This window comes from Rhinoderma darwinii, chromosome 2 (assembly GCF_050947455.1).
Source record: "Rhinoderma darwinii isolate aRhiDar2 chromosome 2, aRhiDar2.hap1, whole genome shotgun sequence".
Lineage (NCBI taxonomy): Eukaryota > Metazoa > Chordata > Amphibia > Anura > Rhinodermatidae > Rhinoderma > Rhinoderma darwinii.
The window spans coordinates 76,748,323-76,771,655 of NC_134688.1; the positions used below are offsets into that span (position 1 = coordinate 76,748,323).

Sequence of the window (23,333 nt, forward strand, 5' to 3'; positions counted from 1 at the left end):
ATGAAGCTACGCGACAGTGCATCAGCTTTGATATTTTTAGACCCAGCCCTATAGGTGACCAAAAAGTTGAATCTAGTAAAAAACAACGCCCATCGAGCTTGTCTCGGGTTTAGCCTCCGGGCAGATTCTAGGAAAACCAGATTCTTGTGGTCGGTAAGGACCGTTACCTGGTGCCTAGCCCCCTCCAAGAAGTGGCGCCACTCTTCAAATGCCCATTTAATGGCTAAGAGTTTGCGGTTGCCAATGTCATAGTTACTCTCAGTGGGCGAGAACTTCCTGGAGAAGTAGGCACAGGGACGGAGATGGGTGAGGGACCTGGTACCCTGGGACAAGACAGCATCCACTCCCACCTCGGAGGCGTCAACCTCCACGATGAATGGCTCCATTTGGTTAGGCTGAATCAGCACTGGGGCCGAGATAAAGCACTTCTTAAGGGCCTCAAAAGCCTGAACCGCGTCCGGAGGCCAGTGGAGGAGATCAGCACCCTTGCGAGTAAGGTCCGTAAGAGGCTTAGCAATGACCGAGAAGTTAGCAATAAATCTCCTGTAATAATTAGCAAACCCCAGGAAGCACTGTAACGCCTTCAGGGAGGCAGGTTAGACCCATTCAGCCACAGCCTGAACCTTGGCCGGGTCCATGCGGAATTCATTAGGAGTGAGGATTTGACCCAAAAATGGTATCTCCTGCACCCCAAACACACATTTTTCGATTTTAGCAAAGAGTTTGTTTTCCCGAAGGCCCTGGAGCACCTTCCTGACATGCTCAATGTGGGAGGACCAGTCCTTGGAAAACACAAGTATGTCATCAAGGTACACTACAAGAAATACCCCCAGGTAGTCTCTTAAAATCTCATTTATGAAATTCTGGAAGACCGCGGGAGCATTACACAACCCAAAGGGCATGACGAGGTATTCAAAATGGCCTTCGGGCATGTTAAACGCAGTCTTCCACTCATCCCTCTCTGATGCGGATAAGGTTATAAGCCCCCCGAAGATCAAACTTAGAGAACCATTGGGCCCCCTGAACCTGATTGAAGAGATCAGGAATCAAAGGAAGGGGTTACTGGTTCCTTACAGTGACCTTATTCAAGTTTCGGTAATCGATGCAAGGCCTAAGACCACCATCCTTCTTCCCTACGAACGAGAAGCCAGCACCTACTGGAGAAGTAGAGGGTCGAATGTAACCCTTGGCCAGGCTTTCCTGGATATATTCTCTCATGGCTTCACGTTCGGGACAAGAGAGATTAAATATCCTACCCTTAGGGAGCTTAGCTCCTGGTACCAAATCGATTGCGCAATTGTATTCTCTGTGAGGAGGTAACTCTTCGGAGGCCTTTTTAGAAAAACATCAGCGAAGTCCTGAATAAACTCAGGTAGAGTGTTCACCTCCTCCGCCATGCATTCATTACCCCATTTGGTAAGATCCCCAGTATTACAGTTAAACGTGGGATTATGTAACTGCAACCAGGGAAGCAGGGGCGTAGCTAGAGGCTCATGGGCCCCGATGCAAAAATTCTTACTGGGCCCCCCCCCCTGCAAACTTCTCATGGCCGACGGTCCGCAGCTTTCAGCTGCATCGCTGGGTCTCCTAAGTGACCCAACAATGCAGCACTAGCAGCCGGGGGCGTCACTAAGGCTGGGTTCACACACCCTATTTACGGACGTAATTCGGGCGTTTTAGCAGTGAATTACGTCCGAAAATGCGGCTCAAAAGCGTCGGCAAACTTCTGCCCATTCATTTGAATGGGTCTTACAATGTTCTGTGCCGACGGTCATTTTTTTTTTACGCGCCTCTGTCAAAAGGTTCCTGTCACTTCTTCAGACGTAAATGGAGCCGTTTTCCATGGACTCCATAGAAAAACAGCTCCAATTACGTCCGTAATGGACGCAGCAAAAGACGCCTGCACATGCCATTACGGCTGAAATTACGGTGCTGTTTTCTCCTGGAAACAGCACCGTAATTTCAGCCGTAACAGACGCTGCCGTGTGAACATACCCTCAGGGCTTAAAATGTCAGGGAAATAGCCCCAATACATGTGTGTCCGCCCCAAAAAAAGTGTGTATATGAGACAGCATAGCATATCTATAGCACTACGACCCTATAAACTATGGATAGGATTAGATACAGTATCACACATGATAGGATTAGATACAGTGGCTGAGCAGACAGTATCACACATGATAGGATTAGATACAGTGGCTGGGCAGACAGTATCACACATGATAGGATTAGATACAGTGGCTGAGCAGACAGTATCACACATGATAGGATTAGATACAGTGGCCCAGCAGACAGTATCACACATGATAGGATTAGATACAGTGGCTCAGCAGACAGTACCACACATGATAGGATTAGATACAGTGGCTCAGAAGGCAGTATCACACATGATAGGATTAGATACAGTGGCTCAGCAGACAGTATCACACATGATAGGATTAGATACAGGGTCCAGCAGACAGTATCACACATGATTGGATTAGATACACAGCTCAGCAGACAGTATCACACATGATTGGATTAGATATAGGGCCCAGCAGACAGTATCACACATGATCGGATTAGATACACGGCCCAGCTCGCTGACATTGCGGCTCCAGCGCTGGACCCAGGATAGGTAAGAATAATAATTTTGCTTCTTTATGTGTTACTGATTATTTTTGTGTGTTTGTGTTTTTTTTACAGGTTCGGTTGTTGGACTTCGGATTCGAGGACTTCAATGACGGCGTTTTTTTTATTCTCAATAAAATGGTTAATGAGGGTTGTTTTTTTATTTCAATGAAATTATTTTTCTATGTGCTTGTATCTTTTTAAACTTTATTATCACCGCCTTAGTAATGGCCGCTGGCTGTTTGATAACCTCCATTACTAAGGCGAGGCTTAATGTTAGCCGGTGCAGAGGCTACACTAACCCCCATTATTACCCCGGTACCCACCGCCACCAGGAGCACTGGGAAGAGCCGGGTACGAACCAGTACCCGACCATCTGTAGTGACGGGCAGGCAACGGGGTGGCCGCAGGCTGGTAGTATTAGGCTGGGAAAGGCCAAAAACAGTGGCCCTTCCCACCCTTGTAATGCTGCCTGCTGCTGCTGTGTTGCATCTAGTTGGTTATGAAAATTGGGGGGGACCCCACATCGTTCTTTCCAATTATGTTTTATTTTATCTTTTTTTAAATGACGTGGGGTCCCCCCCATTTTTCATAACCAGCCAGATACAATAAAGCAGCAGCAGCCTAGCATCACCAGGGTGGGAAGGGCCACTGTTTTTGGCCTTTCCCCTCCTGATAATACCAGCCTGCGGCCACCCCAGTGGCCGACCATCACTACAGATGGTCAAGTACTGGATCGTACCCGGCTCTTCCCAGCACCCCTGGTGGCGGTGGGTACCGGGGTAATAAAGGGGGTTAGTGTTAGCCTCTGCACCGGCTAACACTAAGCCCCGCCTTAGCAATGGATGCTGTCAATCAGCCGGCGGCCATTACTAAGGCGGTAGTAATATAGTTTAAAAAAAACCACAAAGACATATAAAAAATATTTTATTGAAATAAAAAAATACCCCACACAACCCTCATTAACCATTTTATTGATAACAAAAAAAAAAGCCGTCATCGAAGTAGTCCTGGAATCCGCCGTAGTCCAACGACCGAACCTGTAAGAAAACACACAAAAAATGATTAGTAACACGTGTGTTAGGCTTAGATACAGGGCCCATGTGTGATACTGTCTGTGAGACCCTGTATCTAAGCCTACCACAACGTAGGCTTAGATACAGGGTCCAGCAGACAGTAATCTTATACAGTATAAGATTACTGTGTGCTGGGGCCCTGTATCTAAACCGACAGTGTGTTAGGCTTAGATACAGGGCCCATGTGTGATACTGTCTGTGGGACCCTGTATCTAAGCCTACCACAACGTAGGCTTAGATACAGGGTCCAGCAGACAGTAATCTTATACAGTATAAGATTACTGTGTGCTGGGGCCCTGTATCTAAACCGACAGTGTGGTTGGCTTAGATACAGGGTCCCACAGACAGGATCACACATGGGCCATGTATCTAAGCCTACCATGTGATTGTCTTAGATACAGGGCCCAGCAAACAGGATCACACAATCTGTGATCCTGTCTCATGGGCCCTCTAAGCCTGCTACATCGTAGGCTTAAAGGGGTTGTCCAGTCCCTAAACATTGATGGCCTTTCCTCAGGATAGGCCATGAATAGCTGATGTGTCTGGGTCCGACTTCCGGGACTTTCCTGGTTCCGGATCGCAGCGGAGGTCCTGACGTCACAGCGCTATGTACCGCGCACAACATCGAGAGGACAGAACTTCTGCCGCGGCTGAAGAGGAAGGTAAGATTAGTTGCCCTGACTGGCGGGGTCCGACTCCCGGGAAACGCCAATCAGCTGTTTTGAAGGGGCCGCAGCACTCGTACGAGAGCTGCTTCCCCTTCATTTCACTACTCGCCCACACTGTGAATCGCCGACACCGATTCACAGTGTGACCGGAATGAAGGGGAGCAGCTCTCGTACGAGTGCTGCAGCCCCTTCAAAACAGCTGATTGGCGGGTCCCGGGAGTCGGACCCCGCCAGTCAGAGCAACTAATCTTACCTTCCTCTTCAGCCGCGGCAGAAGTTCTGTCCTCTCGATGTTGTGCGCGGTACATAGCGCTGTGACGTCAGGACCTCCGCTGCGATCCGGAACCAGGAAGGTAAGGTCAGTCTGTTACTATAGTAACAGGGGCCCGCGGCCCGAGTTACTATAGTAACTTTTTATTGATGTGGTGCGGGGGGCTGTGGGCCCCCCTGGCTTCGGGGCCCGGTCGCAATTGCGACCCCTATAGCTACGCCAGTGTAGATATGAGATAGATAGATAGATAGATAGATAGATAGATAGATAGATAGATAGATAGATAGATAGATAGATAGATAGATAGATAGATAGATAGATAGATAGATAGATAGATAGATAGATAGATAGATAGATACTTTGTCTGTTATGCTAAACTGTCAGCCCTGAGGTGTGACTGCTCAGCATGACAGACATACATACACACAGTGAAGGGGTTAAGAGCTGGATTACTAGTTGCTACTTACATCTGCTGTGGAGTCAGCAGCTCGTACTGCAGGGGAGCAGCAGACACGCACACCATCTTCTTGCTGTAGCCATTCCTTTCCCTCTGTACAGGTCACGAGGAAGAGGGAAACAGCAAGAAGTGAGCTGATTGGGTGGACAGTACAGTGGGCGGGGCTGGGTCTCGTAAGATGAGTGGATTCATCTATCATTCATTTTCCACCCTCTTGTTCCCCCTCCACGCAATGACTCTCTGACAGCTGAGCTGCCACCAATGCTTTAAGCTACATTACTGGGTCTCTTTTGTACCACAGCAGGGACCCAGCAATGTAGAGCAATCATTGCAGCGCTAGTGTGGTGAGGGGGGCCTGCGGGCCCCCCTAGCTACGGGGCCCGGTCGCAGTTGCGACCGCTGCGACCCCTATAGCTACGCCACTGCAGGGAAGGCCTAAAACCAAATTGGACGATAATCCCTGCATCACCAATATAGAGCACTGCTCCAAATGAATGGAGCCAACCCTGAGTTCAAATACAGGGGTATGCTGCGTAAAATAACCATTAGCAAGTAGAGTGGAGTCGATGCCCACTACCAGGACAGGTTTAGGCAAATCAATCAATGGCATAGCTAGAGACATCGCAAATTCCACAGACATAATATTAGCAGAAGACCCTGAATCCACGAAGGCACTGCCGGTAGCAGACCTACCCTCAAAAGAGACCTGAAAGGGAAGCAAGATCTTATTAGGTTTCATATTTACGGGAAATACCTGTGCGCCCAAGTGACCTCCCCGATAATCACTTAGGCGCGTAAGTTCTTCCGGCTGCTTATTCTTACGCCTAGGACAGTTGTTCACTTGATGCTTGTCATCCCCACAGTAGAAGCAGAGACCATCCTTCCTGCGGAGCTCTCTACGTTGTTAGGGAGACACGGAGGCCCCGAGTTGCATTGGTTCACCCGAGTTTTCCATGGAAGAACGAAGCAACGGAACCTCGGGAGCCATAATGGGGGAGCCAGAGGAGAAAGCACAAAAACGTTCAAGTCGTCGATCCCTGAGACGTCGGTCAAGATGTGCCGGTAAAGCCATAACCTGATCTAGAGAGTCAGAAGAGGGATAGCTAACTAACAGGTCTTTCAGGGCGTTCGACAGACCCAATCTAAACTGGCACCTCAAGGCAGAGTCATTCCACCGAGAAGCTAGACACCACTTCCTAAAGTCAGAGCAGTACTCCTCAACGGGTCTCTTACCCTGACGTATGGTCACCAGCTGACTCTCGGCAAAGGCAGTCTTGTCAGTCTCGTCATATATGAGCCCGAGAGCAGAAAAAAAAAATCAACGGAGGAAAGTTCAGGGGCGTCAGGAGCCAAGGAGAAGGCCCATTCTTGGGGGCCGTCCTGGAGCCGGGACATAATTATACCCACTCACTGGCTCTCAGAACCTGAGGAGTGGGGCCTTAGACGGAAATAGAGCCTACAACTCTCCCGAAAGGAGAAAAAGTCTTCCGGTCCCCTGAGTACCGGTCAGGCAACTTGAGGTGGGGTTCAAGAGGTGAGGTGGGGGGCACTACCAGGGTGGCATCACGCTGGTTGTCCCTCTGAGCCAGGGCTTGGACCTGTAGGGAGAGACCCTGCATTTGCTGAGCCAGGGTCTCAAGGGGGTCCATAGTTGAGTCAGGGACCAGGGTAGAAAAGGTATATGGGCCTGTGATTATGTAATGACGGTGTAGGAGACAGACAGGTGAGCCCTAATCTACCCGCCACTCAGTCTCTGCCTACTTGACGGCCCGTCCTAGGCGACGGCGTACAACTGGGCAACGGTCCCTACGCTCAATATGTGCACGACAGACAAACAGACAAGGGTACACAGAAGCTAAGGGAAATGGGGCAGTTGCCCACGGCAACACCATGAGCAACAGGAGTAGTGAATGAGCCGAGTCAAACCAGGAGTGTACGAGGTACCAAATGCAGAGCAGGAGCGTAGTCAGTAAAGCCAGGGTCAAAATGAAGCAGAGGTCAATAATAATAGCAGGAGCAGGAGAGCCAGGAAAAACAGGAAAATCACAGGCAAAGGACAAGCAACAACTGAAGGTATAAATAGACCGAGGGCGGGAGCTAGAACCGTCTGGCCAGGCCGCGATAGGCTCTCCCACTCCTCAGCCTCCCAGCCTGAGTGATGGAGTCACTCTATCAGACCTAGGCACAGATGCAGACTGATTAACCACGGGCGTCGACACAGAAGCTGTGTCTGGCAGATCCTTTACAAACAGTATGTGGGTATTATTCAGTCACTATGTGGTTATGGTGTGGCGGTATTATTCATTAACAGTATGGGGGTATTATTCAGTCACTATGTGGTTTTGGTGTGGCGGTATTATTCATTAATAGTATGGGGTATTATTCAGTCACTATGTGGTTATGGTGTGGCGGTATTATTCAGTAACAGTATGGGGGTATTTTTCAGTGACTATGTGGTAAGGTGTGGCGGTATTATTCAGTAACTGTAAGGGGGTATTCAGTCACTATGTGGTTATGGTATGGTGGTATTATTCAGTAAAAGTATGGGGGTATTATTCAGTCACTGTGTGGTTATGGTGTGGCGGCATTATTCAGTAACAGTATGGGGGTATTATACAGTCACTATGTGGTTATGGTGTGGCAGTATTATTCCGTAACAGTATAGGGGTATTATTCAGTCACTATGTGGTTATGGTGTGGTGGTATTATTCAATAACAGTATGGGGGTATTATTCAGTCACTATGTGGTTATATGTGATTGGCTGCAGTGGTCACATGGGATGAATCCTCATCCTAAGAGGCCAGACTGGACGAAGAAGCACAGAAGTATAAGATTTTTATTTTTTTTCTGACTTGCGTTTTTTTGAGGTGGAATCCTGCAACACATAAGCAGCGATTATGCAAATAAAATTGACATGCTACGGATTGAAAAAAACTAATTTCTGAGTGTTTTTTCCACTTATCATTTACGCAGTGTGTAAATGAGATTGGTTCATATCTCGTCCACTCTGTTGTTACTGTATTATGTTGCGGATTTTCTGCAACCAAATACGTTGCGGAGAATCCGCAGTATTTATGCTACGTGTAAACTTACCCTAAGGGCGGGTTCACACGTGGCGGAATTTCACTTAAATTCCGCTGCGGACACTCCGCAGCGTTAATCCGCAGCGGTGCCGTTTGTCCATTGACTTACACTTTAATTTAGCAGTGTTCGTTTAGACGAGGCGTAAAATTCCGCTGCGGAGCATAGGCTGCGGAGCGGAATTTGGTGTCCGCAGCATGCTCTGTCTGTTGCGGAGCAGTGGCGGACTCATGGCGGAATTTCTCCATTGACTTCAATGGAGAGTCAAAATTCCGCAATGAAGTCCGCAGATCTTATGTGTGCTGCGGAGCGTATTGGTTTTGCTACCATGACATTTCTTCATTCTGGCTGGACCTATGTATTTCTAGGTCTACAGCCAGACTGAGGAAGTCAATGGGGCTCCCGTAATGACGGGAGCGTTGCTAGGAAACGTCTGTAAATAGTCACTGTCCAGGGTGCTGAAAGAGTTAAGCGATCGGCAGTAACTGTTTCTGCACCCGGGACAGTGACTAGCGATCTCAATATACATGTATCTGTAAAAAAACATATAAGTTCATACTTACCGAGAACTCCCTGCGTCTGTCTCCAGTCCGGCCTCCCAGGATGACGTTTCAGTGTAAGTGACGGCTGCAGCCAATCACAGGCCAAGCACAGGCTGCAGCGGTCACATGGACTGCCGCGTCATCCAGGGAGGTAGGGCTGGATGCCGAAAGAGGGACACGTCACCAAGACAACGGCCGGTAAGTATGAAATTCTTTTACTTTCACTAGGGAAAGTGCTGTCCCTTCTCTCTATCCTGCACTGATAGGGAGAAGGGAAGCACTTTTCCCGCAGTCCGCAGCAGCTAGTCCGCATCAATTTTCTGCACATTTTGTGCAGATCCGCAGCAGAATCTGCAACGCAGATTCTGTGCGGCATTGATGCGGACAGTTGCGGAGGAAATCCGCCACTTGTGGTCATGCCCTAAGAGTCAGCTCTCCACGGCAACTTTTGGTCATGTGACGTGGAAAATGTTGCAGATTACAGCAACTGTTGCCCAACCTTAATGTTTTGATATGGAAGAACATTTTCAGGACTATCGTTACAAGTTGATACAAGTTGTCTGCAACTTTTTCCCCCAATAGGCTTGCACGACACCCCACAGTAACCCACAATTTTACAGCGACCACCGTGTGACCAAAACTCTCCATGGTGCCCTAGTCTTAGGTTAATGGTACATGAACACTTTGATTTGCTTTTTTTTTTGCCTAAAATTTCGCCTTGTTTCGTTTTGCTTCCATAAATATTCACCATTAGAATATGTCACTAAACAGTACCAAAATTTATAGGAAGTGCCGAACTGAATAGAAGGCCCCCAAAATCTATCACTCTGGTCATCACCGCTAGCAAGACATAAAACACTCCATGATTTTATTGACTGTAGTCCAAAGCAAACCAGCTCTGTACACAATTATCCACAGAAAAGAAACCATGAAGCCTCCCATACACATTCAGGGTGGAGATCAATCATCTGATGAGGTCAGTAGAGACATGTGACCGCATGTCTTGGTCAAAGATAGCCCCCCCGCTTCCTCTGTTCAGCGACGTTGGATACGCTGCTATACTGCCATGCTGCAGACCTTGTTTTTCTTCTTCCTCAACCAGAAGTATCTGGCACGCCGGCATCCTGGGCAGATTAAACATTGCAATTTAAGCCAGTACTAGCACCGCTACCAGTCACCGCAACCAGGACCGCCACTGTTATTGCTGGGGTACTACTGCCATATGCTGTCACATTCTGACTCCCTGTAGCTGTCTGTAGTCTCTAGTATTGGTCCGCTGGCTCTCCTCAGGATCTTCACCTTTAATACCACCAATAGTCTAGATGCCTGTATGCTGAGCCTGGTAAAGGTATCTGCACTCCAGCTTTGCCTCTCCTGTCTCCGTCTTTTTTTAAAATATTTTTTATTTATCATCGAGTCCGCATGGCTGCATTTTCACATCCTTGTGAAAGGATCCAGGATCCTAGGAGCTCTTCAAAACCAGGAGGGGTGAGATCGTTCCTGTGAATATCATCAGTACAGTCAGTAAAACGTCAGTACTGCTGATTAATTCTCCTCAAACTGGATTTTTTTTTATATATTTTTTCTGTTTGTGCTTTATACTTAGTGGAAAGTGATCTGTTCTACTTGTGGCTCTGGTCAGATTATATTTGGTACGAATATGCCTCCAAAGAAACATCAAAAGGATAATGCCCAAGCAAGCAAAAGATACAGTGGGGGCTCTGGAGGCAAAACTGCGCCTTCTCTAATAGATAAGTTCCTCTCCTCCCCTACCCCTGTGACCTCCAGAGGAAAACAGTAACCTGGAAGAGCATGATACTATAGCAGGAGAGGAGTCAGAAACTGCACATGGAGAGGGCGAAAGTTATTGCCTGTTGTTTGCGTCTCCAACCATGAAGGCAATTCTCCAAGCTCTTAAAAACCTGGAGGGGTCCATGGCGGGGCAAACTGTCCAAATAGAAGGAGTACAGGTGGATACGAGTCTTATCAAACATGACCTGTCTAAAATAAGAGAGAGGCTGGAGGAAGCAGAGAAAATGGTCTCTTCTCTTGAGGACACGGTGACCATTTTAAAATCTAAGGTTGCCAATTTGGAGAGAGATGTAAAAGATTCTTTATATATAGTGCATTAAAATGGCATATCAGTGGAAAATTTCAATTTTCATTTTGCACCATCCGCTGCGCATTAGCTCCTTTGCACACTATGACTTAATAGCACGTCGTGTTGCGGGGGTTGATGTAAGGAGCTGGCTCATGTGCTGAGCCCGCTCCGTTCGTTGCGGGTGTCAGCTGTGTATTACAGCTGGACAGCTGTGTATTACTATGGACAGGAACAGCAATTGCGCTGTTACAGAAGCTTGTAAAAATTACAATATACTGCAATACAATAGATCCAATGATCGCTGGTTCAAGTCCCCTAGGGTGACTAATAAAATGTGTCAAAAAAAGTTATAGTTATTAGTAGTGAAAAAAACTATATTAGAAGTTCAAAAGATCCTCCTTGTCCCATTTTTCTTCTAAAGTAATGTAAAAAAAGAAACAAAATTAGTATCGCTACGTCCGTAAAAGTCCGAACTATTACAATATACCATTATTTAACTCGCACGGTGAACGCTGTAAAGAGTAAGGAATTTAAGATGCCAAAATCGTTGTTTTTTTGGTCACCTCATCTCTCAAAAACGTCATCAAAAAAAGTCATCAAAAAGTTGTATGTACAAAATAATTGTACCAATAAAAACTACAGCTCGTCCCACAAAAAATAAGCCCTCACACTGCCCAATCAACCAAAAAAAAAAAGTTCTGGCGCTCAGAATGTGGTGAAACAAAACATTTTTTTAACAAAGTTTTTTCTTTGTAAAAGTTGTAAAATAAAAAAACTATATATATAAGTTTGGTATCACATTAATCGTATTGAGCCACAGATTAAAGGTAAGTTGTCGTTTTTACCGCACGGTGAAAGCCGTAAAAACGAAACCCAAAAAACAATGGAGGAATCACAGTTTTTTCCAATTTCAGCCCGCAGAGAAATTTTTTTCAGTTTTCCAGTACATTATATGGTAATTTAAATGGTGTCAATAGAAACTACAACTCCTCCCGCAAAAAAATAAGCCCTCACACCACTCTATTTATAGAAAAATAAAAATGTTATAGCTCTGGCTTCGTAAGTCTGGACTGAGCTCGCGAGCCCACCCTGGTGGTCACTGTGGAGCAGGATGGCCGTATGTGCAGACATCTCTTGAGAGAAGGGCGTCGACTGGATGGAAGGAGTTCGTGGTCTTCGACCACGGACGTTACCGTTTGTTCAGAAAAAAAGTTGATTTTCATTTTCACGGCCTAATTCCACTAAATTCTGCAAAAAAACTGTGGGGTTAAAATGCTAACTATATGCCTAGAAAAATTCCTTGGGGGACGTAGTTTCCAAAATGGTGTCACTTTTGGGGGGTTTCCACTGTTTTGGTCCTTCCAGGGAGTGGCAAACGCGACATAGCACTGAAAATCATTGAGCAAAATCTGCGCTCCAAAATCCAAATGGCGCTCCTTCCCTTCTGAGCCCTGCCGTAGGTCCAAACAGCAGTTTATTACCACATATGGGGTATTGCCACAATCGGGGAAAAATTGCTTTACAAATGTTGGGGTTCTTTTTTTCCTTTATTTCTTGTAAAAATTAAAAATGCCTGTTTTTTCAGAAAAAAGGTATATTTTAATTTTCACTGCCTAATTCCACTAAATTCTGCATAAAACCTGTGCGGTCAAAATTCTAAATATACCCCTAGAAAAAATTCTTGAGGGGTGTCGTTTCCAAAATGGGGTCACTTTTGGGGAGTTTCAACTTTTTGGGCACCACAAGACCTCTTCAAACCTGACACGGTGCCTAAAATATATTCCCCAAAAAAAGGAGGTCCCACAATCCTCTAGGTGCTCCTTTGCAACTGAGGCCTGTGTTTCAGTCCATTACCACACCAGGGCCACATGGGGCCATAGTGGGATATGGGATATTTCTAAAAACTGCAGAATTTAGCCAATAAATACTGAGTTGCAATTCTCGGGTAAAATCTTCTGTGGTACAAAATATATATATATATTTCTTTAATTTCTGTGAAACACCTAAAGGGTTAAGAAACTTTCTGAATGCTGTTTTGAATACTTTGAGGGGTGCAGTTTTTAAAATGGGATGATCTATGGGAGTTTTCTAATATATAAAGCCCTCAAAACCACTTCAGAACTGAACTGGCCCCTGTAAAAATAGCCTTTTGAAATTTTCTTGAAAATGTGAGAAATTGCTGCTAAAGTTCTAAGCCTTGTAACGGCCTAGAAAAATAAAAGGACATAAAAAAAAAAAAGCAAACATAAAGTAGGCATATGGGAAATGTTAACTAGTAACTATTTTGTGTGGTATTACTGTCTGTCTTACAAGCAGATACATTTAAATTTAGAAAAATGCTCATTGTTTTTCACAAATAAATTGTGAATTTATCGACCAATTTTTTTCACTAATATAAAGTCCAATATGTCACGAGAAAACTTTCTCAGAATCGCTTGGCTAGGTAAAAGCATTCCAAAGTTATTACCACATAAAGTGATACATATCCGATTTAAAGAAAAATCTGCTGTGTCCTGAAGGCCAAAACAGGCTGTGTCCTGAAGGGGTTAAAGAGAATCTATCACCAGTTTATTAATTCCCTTTTTCCTAACTAATCTAATAGGCGCTTTGCTGCTGATAAGTACAGTGTGATTTGTTTTAAAAAAATAAATAATTATTTTAAAAGTTATGAGCTTTTTTCTAAGTATGTAAATGAGCCTTTATTAGACAAGTGGGCGTCAACAACAGCGATTCTTGTGAGGTGGCGCTACTGACAGCCTCTGACCCTGTCCTATCAGCATGAAGCTGCTTCACACAATGTGAGAGACTGAGGCTGGAGGGAAGGGGGATCACTACAGACATATCTCTGGCTGTGGACCACCTAGAACAGCAGTTCTGGTGGCATATGAAAGAGGAGATTCTAATTTTCATATGACACCAGATCTAGCTGTGACACACCGGAGATATCGTCAGTTGAAAACACAGTCGGGAGCCAGAAATATTATTATTTTTCTTTGGCAAACCCCTTTAAGGACATGTCTGCTTTATATTACCCATTTACATATCCCTATAGAGGCATGTTGACCTGGTAGATGACATGTCCATGATCTTGACCCTTTAATAGACTCTATTCACACTGTGTGGATGATGCATGGATGAGATATACGCTGAAAGAATCTCCTGGGGTATATGCCGAACGTATATATCCCCAATGTATGGAATATACTACATTCGTCACTTATTGACCCTCATTGTAAATATACTGCGCGGGCAATTACGCTTTTCAATACAGTGAAATAAATAATGTTGACACACACTGCCCGAATGTACGTAAATCTTACGACACTCTTTTGTTATAAGTTAGGCCCATTATAGTCTATAAGCACATTCTGCTAATGTCAGGAGCAATTTGAATAGAGCCTACGACAAACATACAAGTTATTGCCATCTTTTGGCCAGGAGTTAACTCATGTGTATGGCTGACGTCAGACCAAATTACATCAGTCATATGATAACCGCATATATTAACGGGTTGTGGTCTCCAGTCAGAGCCAGTTCACATCGAATTATTCCTGATGATCTGTATTTTTAGATTGTATTATTAGTATTAATCCCTTGTGCTATTGTATGCTATATGTATGTATCACCTATAATCTGCAAAACTAGTTTCTCTTGTCATGTGAGGTTTTTCTTGCTTGACAGGGAAGGAATATGGAAAAGCAGATGAGCTCTGGCTCCATTCAGACCCCACAGTTGTATCACTGGAGATCCTCACAGTTGTTGTAGATGGGCTCTTGGCTATAGTGTTGACGTATGCCATCATAAAGGATAAGTACTACAGGTGAGTGCCATCACGCAGTATAAATCACCTGTGCATATAAAGTATTCTATGATTTACACGTTCATGCAGATACAAGATGTGTGCGTGGAAGTTGAACTTTTGCCCCATCTAGTGGTGGGAATTGGATAGTACAAAATATATTTCTTGTAAATGCAGTCTAGTGTAAATGCATTTGAAAATAATAGAAAAAAATATGCTTTTTTTACATTTCAGCTGATTTTTTATGATAACAATATAGTTTTACCTTAAAATAGACCTGTTATTTATATCGTCATTGTCTACTGTAATTTTTTATATATTGCATGTCTATTTTAGGGTAATTGGGTCAGGATTAGCGTTAAACAATGATTGGCGGTGAGGAACATTTTTTTGGGGGTTGGTATTTTATGTGTACTTATTATTTTTTTAATGTTTTTTTGCACTTTATATAACTTTTATTATTAAGATCTGTCCCTCAAATGTCAGAAAAGACCTTTGGGGGAGCTTTATTTTTTTTCTTCTTTTACACCTTTTTCTTCCACTGTAAGTGGGGCTGCGCAACAGGGGAAATGAGCCCTCTTATAGTGACTATTGTCACTAACAGAGCTGTGCTGGGTCTAGTTAGACCCAGCAGCAGCCTGCCACTAACGTCACTTGGCAATCATGTGAGCAATCACATGATCACCAGGACCAATAGAGGCAGCGGCGCTGCAGCTCCCTCTATTCATGTACACAGTGCTCATTGTGCGCTGTGTGCAAGAGAACAGAGAAGATAGGAGCAGCGAAAGCTCTCCTCAGGGGACCCGACATTCAGCCAGCCCAATTGCTCAGGCAGCCAGCCAGCCAGTTTTAAGGACCCCGACCGCAGATGTTTATTTACAGCCGGCAGTCGGGAACCGGTTAAAGGATTAGAAATTAGGATTAGAAGTATTTGGCTGTTGCCTTCTAGAGTGCGTGTTGTGTGTGGTATTGCAGCTCAGCACTATGGACGCAGGGCCGCCATCAGGAATTTCAGGGCCCCCTACAGCTAAATTTTCTGGGCCCCCCTACCGTGGCACCGCCTGTTAACGGTACTCCGTCCAGAACTATATCATGGTACCCAGGGCCGCCATCAGGGGGGGTATTAGGGGTACTGATGTGAGAGGCCCGGCCAAACCTAATTGAAAGGAGGGCCCGGCAAACTGCCGCGACTTGCCTTTGGTAGAAAAAAAACAGGCCCCTGCAATGGGGCCCATTTTTTTCACCAAAAGAATGTCGTGAGCTGCGGGCCCCCCTTTCAATTAGGTTTGGCCGGGCCTCTCACATCAGTACCCCTAATACCCCCCCTGATGGCGGCCCTGGGTAGCATGGGGGTCGTCATGGGGGCCGTCAAAGACCGCCGCTCGTGCGACCGATCGCGTGCACCCGCAAACTCCCGCGCATGCGCACCCGCGACCGCCTGGAACTGCCCACCGAATTTTGAGGCAGATTTTGACCTGCCCACACTATCTTGCCGCGTTTCTTGCCCACGGCGATTGAGGACAGCAGACAAAAAACGCAGGGAAAAATGCATTTTCTGCCTCCTATTGATTTCGATGGGAGGTCAGAGGCAGAACCGCGGCAAGAAAGGACGTGCTGCTTTTTCTTTTTTCCGCGACTGGCTCCCATTGATTTAAGATTAAATCAATGGGAGGCGGTTTTGGAAGTTGTTTGGTGCTGATTCTGACGCAGTGTCCGAGTCAATATCAAGGGCCAAAAACTCTGTGAACTGGGCCTTATTGTTAGGGCTTATTCAGATGAACGTGTAATACATCCGTGCAACGCGCGTGATTTTCACGCGCCTCCCACGGACCTATGTTACTCTATGGGGCCGTGCAGACTGTCAGTGATTTTCACGCAGCGTGTGTCCGTTACGTAAAACTCACGACATGTCCTATATTTGTGCATTGTTCGAGCATCACGCACCCATTGAAGTCAATGGGTGCGTGAAAATCACGCCCAGCACTTCCGCAGCAGTATAAACTATGAATGAAAACAGAAATGCACCACGTGCTACAAACATACAAACAGAGTGTCATAATGATGGCGGCTGCGCGAAAATCACGCAGCCGCGCATCATACGCTGCTGACACACGGAGCTGTTATGGACCTTTTGCATGCGCAAAACGCCACGTTTTTGCGCGCGCAAATAGCACACGCTTGTGTGAATCCGGCCTTAGGGTAGGAACACACTCGGCATGAACGCTGCGGATTTTATGCAGCACATTTTATTGTGGATAATCCGCAGCGTATTACAGTCGCAGCAGAGTGGATGAGATTAGAACAAATCTCATCCACACGCTGCAAAAATGGACCTGCCGTGTGGCTTTTGGCTTTTTAAGCCGCAGCGTGTCAATTTATTCTGTGGGATCGCTGCTCCTCTGTTGCGGAAATGCTGCGGTTCTGCCGCAAAAATCACAAATGAGAAAAAATAAAAAGGCACTTTTTTAAATTTATAAAAAAGTTTAGACTTGCTCCGGCCGTAGTCCTGGTGACGCGATCCTCTATTCTTAGTGCAGCTCGGCCTCCTGTCATGACGTTTCATCCCATGTGACCGCTGCAGCGGTCACATGGTCTACAGCGTCATCCCAGGAGGCGGGGCTACGTTCAGAAGAGAGAGATGCGTCGCCAGGACTACGGCTGGGGCAAGTCTAAACTTTTTTTTCCCTGCAGGATTCCCGCAGCGGACACGCCTCCCGAAACCTTCGCCACTATTTGGTGCGGTTTTGCTGGCAGAATTCCCTGCGGCTACCGGGGTGGATAAGATGTATTGTTTTACTCAGCATATCCGCCTAGTGTGTTCCTTATGTTTTCGCTCCTGGAGCTGCTGCCGGTCTCTAAATAGGCAGTTGGTCCAGTAGAATTTGGAATTATTTTTTTTTGTGAACCAGCTTAAAAAAATACAAAACTTTTGTGTTCGGGCCTATTCACATAACCGTTCGCTTCCGTTCCGGGGTTCCGTCTGAGGTTTCCGTCGGGTGAACCCCGCAACGGAAAGTGAAAGTGACAGCACAGCTTCCGTTTCCGTCAACATTAGCGCAGTCGACTACGCTATTGATTCCGTCCGAAAACCAGCCAGAATGGTGACGAACGGAAACCATTAGCGATGTTTCCGTCACCATTGAGATCAATGGTGACTGAAACGGAAGCTGTGCTGTCACTTTCCGTTGCGGGGTTCACCCGATGGAAACCTCAGACGGAACCCCGGAATGGAAGCGAACGGTGATGTGAACAGGCCCTAACACAAAAGTTTTGTATTTTTTTAAGCTGGTTCACAAAAAAAAATAATTCCAAATTCTACTGGACCAACGGCCTATTTAAAGACCGGCAGCAGCTCCAGGAGCGACATCATAAGGGACACACTAGGCGGATATGCTGAGTAAAACTACACAGCTTATCCGCCCAGGTAGCCGCAGGGAATTCTGCCAGCAAAACCGCACCAAATAGTGGCGCAGGTTTCGGGAGGCGTGTCCGCTGCGGGAATCCTGCAGGGAAAAAAAAGTTTAGACTTGCCCCGGCCGTGGTTTAGGTGACTCTCTCTTCTGAACGTAGCCCCGCCTCCTGGGATGACGCTGTAGACCATGTGACCGCTGCAGCAGTCACATGGGATGAAACGTCATGACAGGAGGCGGGGCTGCGCTAAGAATAGAGGATCGCGTCACCAGGACTACGGCCGGGGTAAGTCTAAACTTTATCAATTTAAAAAAGTACCTTCTTTTTTTTTTCTCATGTGTGATTTTTGCGGCAGAACCGCAGCATTTCCGCAACAGAGGGATCCCACAGAATACATTGACACGCTGCTGCTTAAAAAGCCAAAAGCCACACTGCAGGTCCATTTTTTTTTGCAGCGTGTGGATGAGATTTGTTCAAATCTCATCCACTCTGCTGCGTCTGTAATACGCTACGGATTTTCCACAATAAAATGTGTTGCATAAAATCCGCAGTGTTCATGCCTAGTGTGTTCCTACCCTAAGGCCGGATTCACACAAGCGTGTGCTTTTTGCGCGCGCAAAAAACGTGGCATTTTGCGCATGCAAAAGGTCCATAACAGCTCCGTGTGTCAGCAGCGTATGATGCGCGGTTGCGTGATTTTCGCGCAGCCGCCATCATTATGACACTCTGTTTGTATGTTTGTAGCACGTGGTGCTTTTCTGTTTTCATTCATAGTTTATACTGCTGCGGAAGTGTTGGGCGTGATTTTCACGCACCCATTGACTTCAATGGGTGCGTGATGCGCGAACAATGCACAAATATAGGACATGTCGTGAGTTTTACGCAGCGGACACACGGACACACGCTGCGTGAAAATCACTGACAGTCTGCACGGCCCCATAGAGTAACATAGGTCCGTGCGAGGCGCGTGAAAATCACTGACAGTCTGCACGGCCCCATAGAGTAACATAGGTCCGTGCGAGGCGCGTGAAAATCACGCGCGTTGCACGGATGTATTACACGTTCATCTGAATAAGCCCTAACAATAAGGCCCAGTTCACAGAGTTCTTGGGCCTTGATATTGACTCGGACACTGCGTCAGAATCAGCACCAAAAAACTTCCAAAACCGCCTACCATTGATTTAATCTGAAATCAATGGGAGCCAGTCGCGGAAAAAAGAAAAAGCAGCACGTCCTTTCTTGCCGCGGTTCCGCCTCTGACCTCCCATCGAAATCAATGGGAGGCAGAAAATGCATTTTTCGCGGCGTTTTTTGCCTGCTGTCCTCAATCGCAGCGGGCAAAAAACGCAGCAAAAAAACGCGGCAAGATAGTGTGGGCAGGTCAAAATCTGCCTCAAAATTCTTTAAGGAATTTTGAGGCAGATTTTTTTTCTGCCTGCAAAATACTTTGTGTGAACAGGGCCATACATAAACAGCACTTTGACACACTTTACTCACCGTGTCAGAAGAGCTGCTGCTCCCACTCCAGTCCCCTTCAGGTGAGGTCCTTCAGGCGAGTTCTTCCAGTCCAGGTCTTCGGTCCAGACGTCCAGTCCTTCACCTCCAGCCAGGCTCCAGGTAAGTTGGGTCCATGTGTGTCCGCGGGTGCGCGCGCTTCGTTCGCGGGTGCGCGCGCGCTGCGTTCGCGGGTGCGCGCGCGGCCGATCGCAAGTGCGCGCGCGGCCGATCGCGGGTGCGCGCGTGCTGTCGAGGCTGCGAGCGTGCGTGCTGTTGCTTCTGCGAGCGCCCGTGCTGTCGCGGTTGCGCGCTTTTGCCGAGTGCGTGCTCGGACGGTCGCGAGTTTGCGGGTGCGAGTCATCGGTCGGCGGTGTTTGACGGCCCCCATGAGAGGGGGGGCCCGCAGCTCACGACATTCATTTGGTGAAAAAAACGGGCCCGTTTGCAGGGGCCCGTTTTTTTCTACCAAAGACAAGTCGCAGCAGTGGCCGGACCCCCCTTTCAATTAGGTTTGGCCGGGCCCCTCACACCACTACCCCTAATACCCCCCTGATGGCGGCCCTGTATGGACGTGCATGGGCTGAGCTGCAATACAACACACAACCTGTAAAAAGTTGTGCAGTTTTTGGAAGAAAACAGCCATGTTTTTCTAATCCTGTACAACCCCTTTAAACGGGCTGTACATGACTATGACGAAGCGCCCATGGCTCTTCATTGACCCCATCTCAGTTTTTTTTCTACGTGACAATGCTTTCTGGTCTAAGGGTTATGTTGGGAATTGCAGCTCAGTCTGGAACATCATGGTCTTTCTCATGGCAACAACAACTGTAACCAAACACTTCTGAGAAGTGGAGATCAGTCTTTCATATTGCTGTGGAGGGATTTGGGCCCACTCTTCCTTGCAATATGACTTTCATTAAAGGGGTTGTCTCATGGCAGAAATTTATGGAATATCCACAGGATATGCCATAAATGTCTGATAGATGCGTATTCCCCCCTGACCCTGTCCATGCCTGGTGAGGCGACTGCTGCCAGCTTCATCCAGGCGGTGAAGATGGTCGGGATTCGGGAAACAGCCAAACTCACTGAGCAACGCAGTTTCTGTAACTCCCATAGAAGTGAATGAGAGTTACGGAAACAGTGCAGCGCAGCGAGTTACACTGTTTTCGTAAATTGGAACCCGCATATCCTGCAGATATGCCATAAATGTCTGCCATGAAACAACCCCATTAAGCCATAGTGGAGGGCTTTTAAGCATTTTGTTGAAGTTCCTGCTGCTAAAGGGTGGCACAATCTTAAATTTGGGGGGATTTTCTTTTCATACAGGGTAACTTTTTCCGTACATCATTTAGAGACTGTATTTTGTGTTTCCTCAGATTGTCTTTGTCTAATATTATGTTTTTAAAAAAAATATTAAACCATGGTGATAAATATACAAAAATCAGCAAGGGGGCAATATTTTTCACGGCACTGCATAGAGCAATTCCATAATATCAAAATCAAAACTGCTCCTTTGGTCAATGGCCAATACCTGTGTTCTGCTTAGAAATTAGAAGGGTGTGATGAGAAATTGGAATTTCATGCTGTTGTGCAAGTTTATCATTGGATCGCTCCCATGTAAAGAGAATTATTCCATTACTAAGTCAGGGAATCGCTGTTCATGCAGTTTAATGATGTTTAAAGGGAACCTGCACTGTATAACAGAGATTGGTACATTCACCCGCAGCAGATTTGTTGAAGAAATTTCAGTAAATGCCCCATACAACTGAATGGAACTGGCAAAAATCCATGCACCTGCTACAGAGACAACCCTATTCAGATAAATGGAACTGATTTTCATTTGTAGAAATTTCTTAAACAAATCTGCCGCGTATAAATTCACCTTTAGGGCTAGTCCACACGTGGCGTTAATACTGCGGATTTTCCACAACGTACTTCGTGAAAAATCCGCAGCATAATACAGCAGAAAAGAAGTGGATGAGATTTCAAGAAATGTCATCCACACGCTGTGTATGTGATATACGGAGATATCGCACACAAATTGACCTGCGGTGCGGTTTTTTTACTGTAGCATGTCAATTGTGGTTGCAAAATCGCCTGTATTTTGTTGCGGGTTTTCCCCATTGAATTCAATGGGGATCTAAAATCCGCAACAAACAATCAAGTGTTGCGACATTTGCGGCGGAATCACAGTGATTACGCCATAAAAATCGCAACTTAAAAAAGAATACACCTTATACTTACCTATGACGTTCTGCAGGCCGGCCTCCTGGGATGACGTTTCATCCCATGTGACTGCTACAGCCAATCACAGGCTGTAGCGGCGGTCACATGGGATGAAACATCATCACAAGAGGCCGGCCTGGATGTCATCAGAGGGCCGGCCTCCTGGGATGACGTTTCATCCCATGTGACTGCGGCTGCAGCGGTCTCCTGGGATGAAACCAATGGTGCAGTTTTCCGCAGCGGACATTCAGGGTGAAAAACTGCACCACAATTTGGTGCGGTTTTTCCCCCAGAATTCCCTGCGGCACCCAGGGCAGATACGCGGTGTGCTTTTATGCAGCGTATCCGCCCTGTGTGAACTTAGCCTTACTGTGCAGCACATACATAAACATTACGGAAGAAATAATGATATTCAGAAAGGTGCTCTATGGCTTTTCTGTGATGTCATCCTTAAATTACATTTTAATTCACAAAATGAAAATAGATTATTACTATAATTTTTTTTTAGAAATGGGGTGGGGCTCTGACAACCAGCTATTCATTTGCATGATAAAGAGGGTGCTTGTCACCATTAAAGGGCCAGGTACAGATATATGATTAAAAGGGATGTCGCAGGAGAGGCATAGATGGCATAACGCTAGAACTATTGTGTCACTGCTGATTGCTACAACAAAATGCCAGCAGCACTAGACTAATACATTTACCACTGTCTCCTGTCGGCTCTGCTCAGCTTGGAAGACCACATCTTCAGCTATTGACTATAATGAGCTGACCTAGCAAATCGGAGCCGACAGGAGATGAAATGGCATGATACCTTCCTAGCGTCGCTGTGATCGGAAGGTCAGCTTCCTGCTGAACAGACATTGATGGCATATACTAGTGGTGTACCACAGATATCTATCCTGAGAGAGCCCTTTAAAGTAGCAGTGTACTAAATGTTTCTTTCATTGTAGTAACATGGATCTTCTTGTTTTTCAGGCATTTCATACAAATAACTCTTTGTGTATGTGAGTTATATGGAGGATGGATGACGTTTTGCCCGGACTGGTTAATTGGAAGTCCTAATCTTAACACCTCTAACTTTCTATATATGTGGGTTTATTTAGTGTTCTTCAATGGTATATGGGTTGTGATTCCTGGCCTTTTACTATGGCAGTCCTGGCTGGAGCTTAAAAAACTTCATGTCGGCAAAAGACCAACTGGAAAAAAGTCACGATAAGAATATAGTGGAATTCATGTTAATTATTGTGACATTGATTCATTCCTTGTGACATATTGCTTCCTTCTTGTTAATTGATGTAATTTTATATTTTTATAAACAATTTCATTTAATACAATTGTTTCCACCTTTTGTGTAATTTTATTTAATTGTTATGTCTTATTATTTTAGGGGACAGTATCTATTAGCAAGTTAGAGACAAGGTTTTATTTATTGGCAGCTGATTGCAGAAAATCCAGCTACACCTTGAGAGTGCTGATACTTCCTACTGGGATAGAGGAAGAAAGAGCTGGCCCATTTACATGCTGGGCTCTGAGCTGTTCACAAGCTGCAGCTACCACACACTGTGAAATACAGATGCATTTTCATGGGGC

At 46.0% G+C, this 23,333-nt stretch overlaps 1 protein-coding gene across 1 annotated transcript in view; it reads left to right on the forward strand.

Moving 5' to 3' along the window:
• EBPL (EBP like) overlaps window positions 1-23,059 on the forward strand; it is a 33,536-nt gene extending 10,477 nt beyond the window's left edge. The window contains exons 3-4 of the mRNA XM_075850062.1: window positions 14,489-14,627; window positions 22,719-23,059. Coding sequence (XP_075706177.1) covers window positions 14,489-14,627; window positions 22,719-22,959 — 380 coding nt within the window. The 3' untranslated portion in view covers window positions 22,960-23,059. The remainder of the gene's footprint in view (window positions 1-14,488; window positions 14,628-22,718) is intronic.
• Window positions 23,060-23,333: the final 274 nt, after the last annotated feature.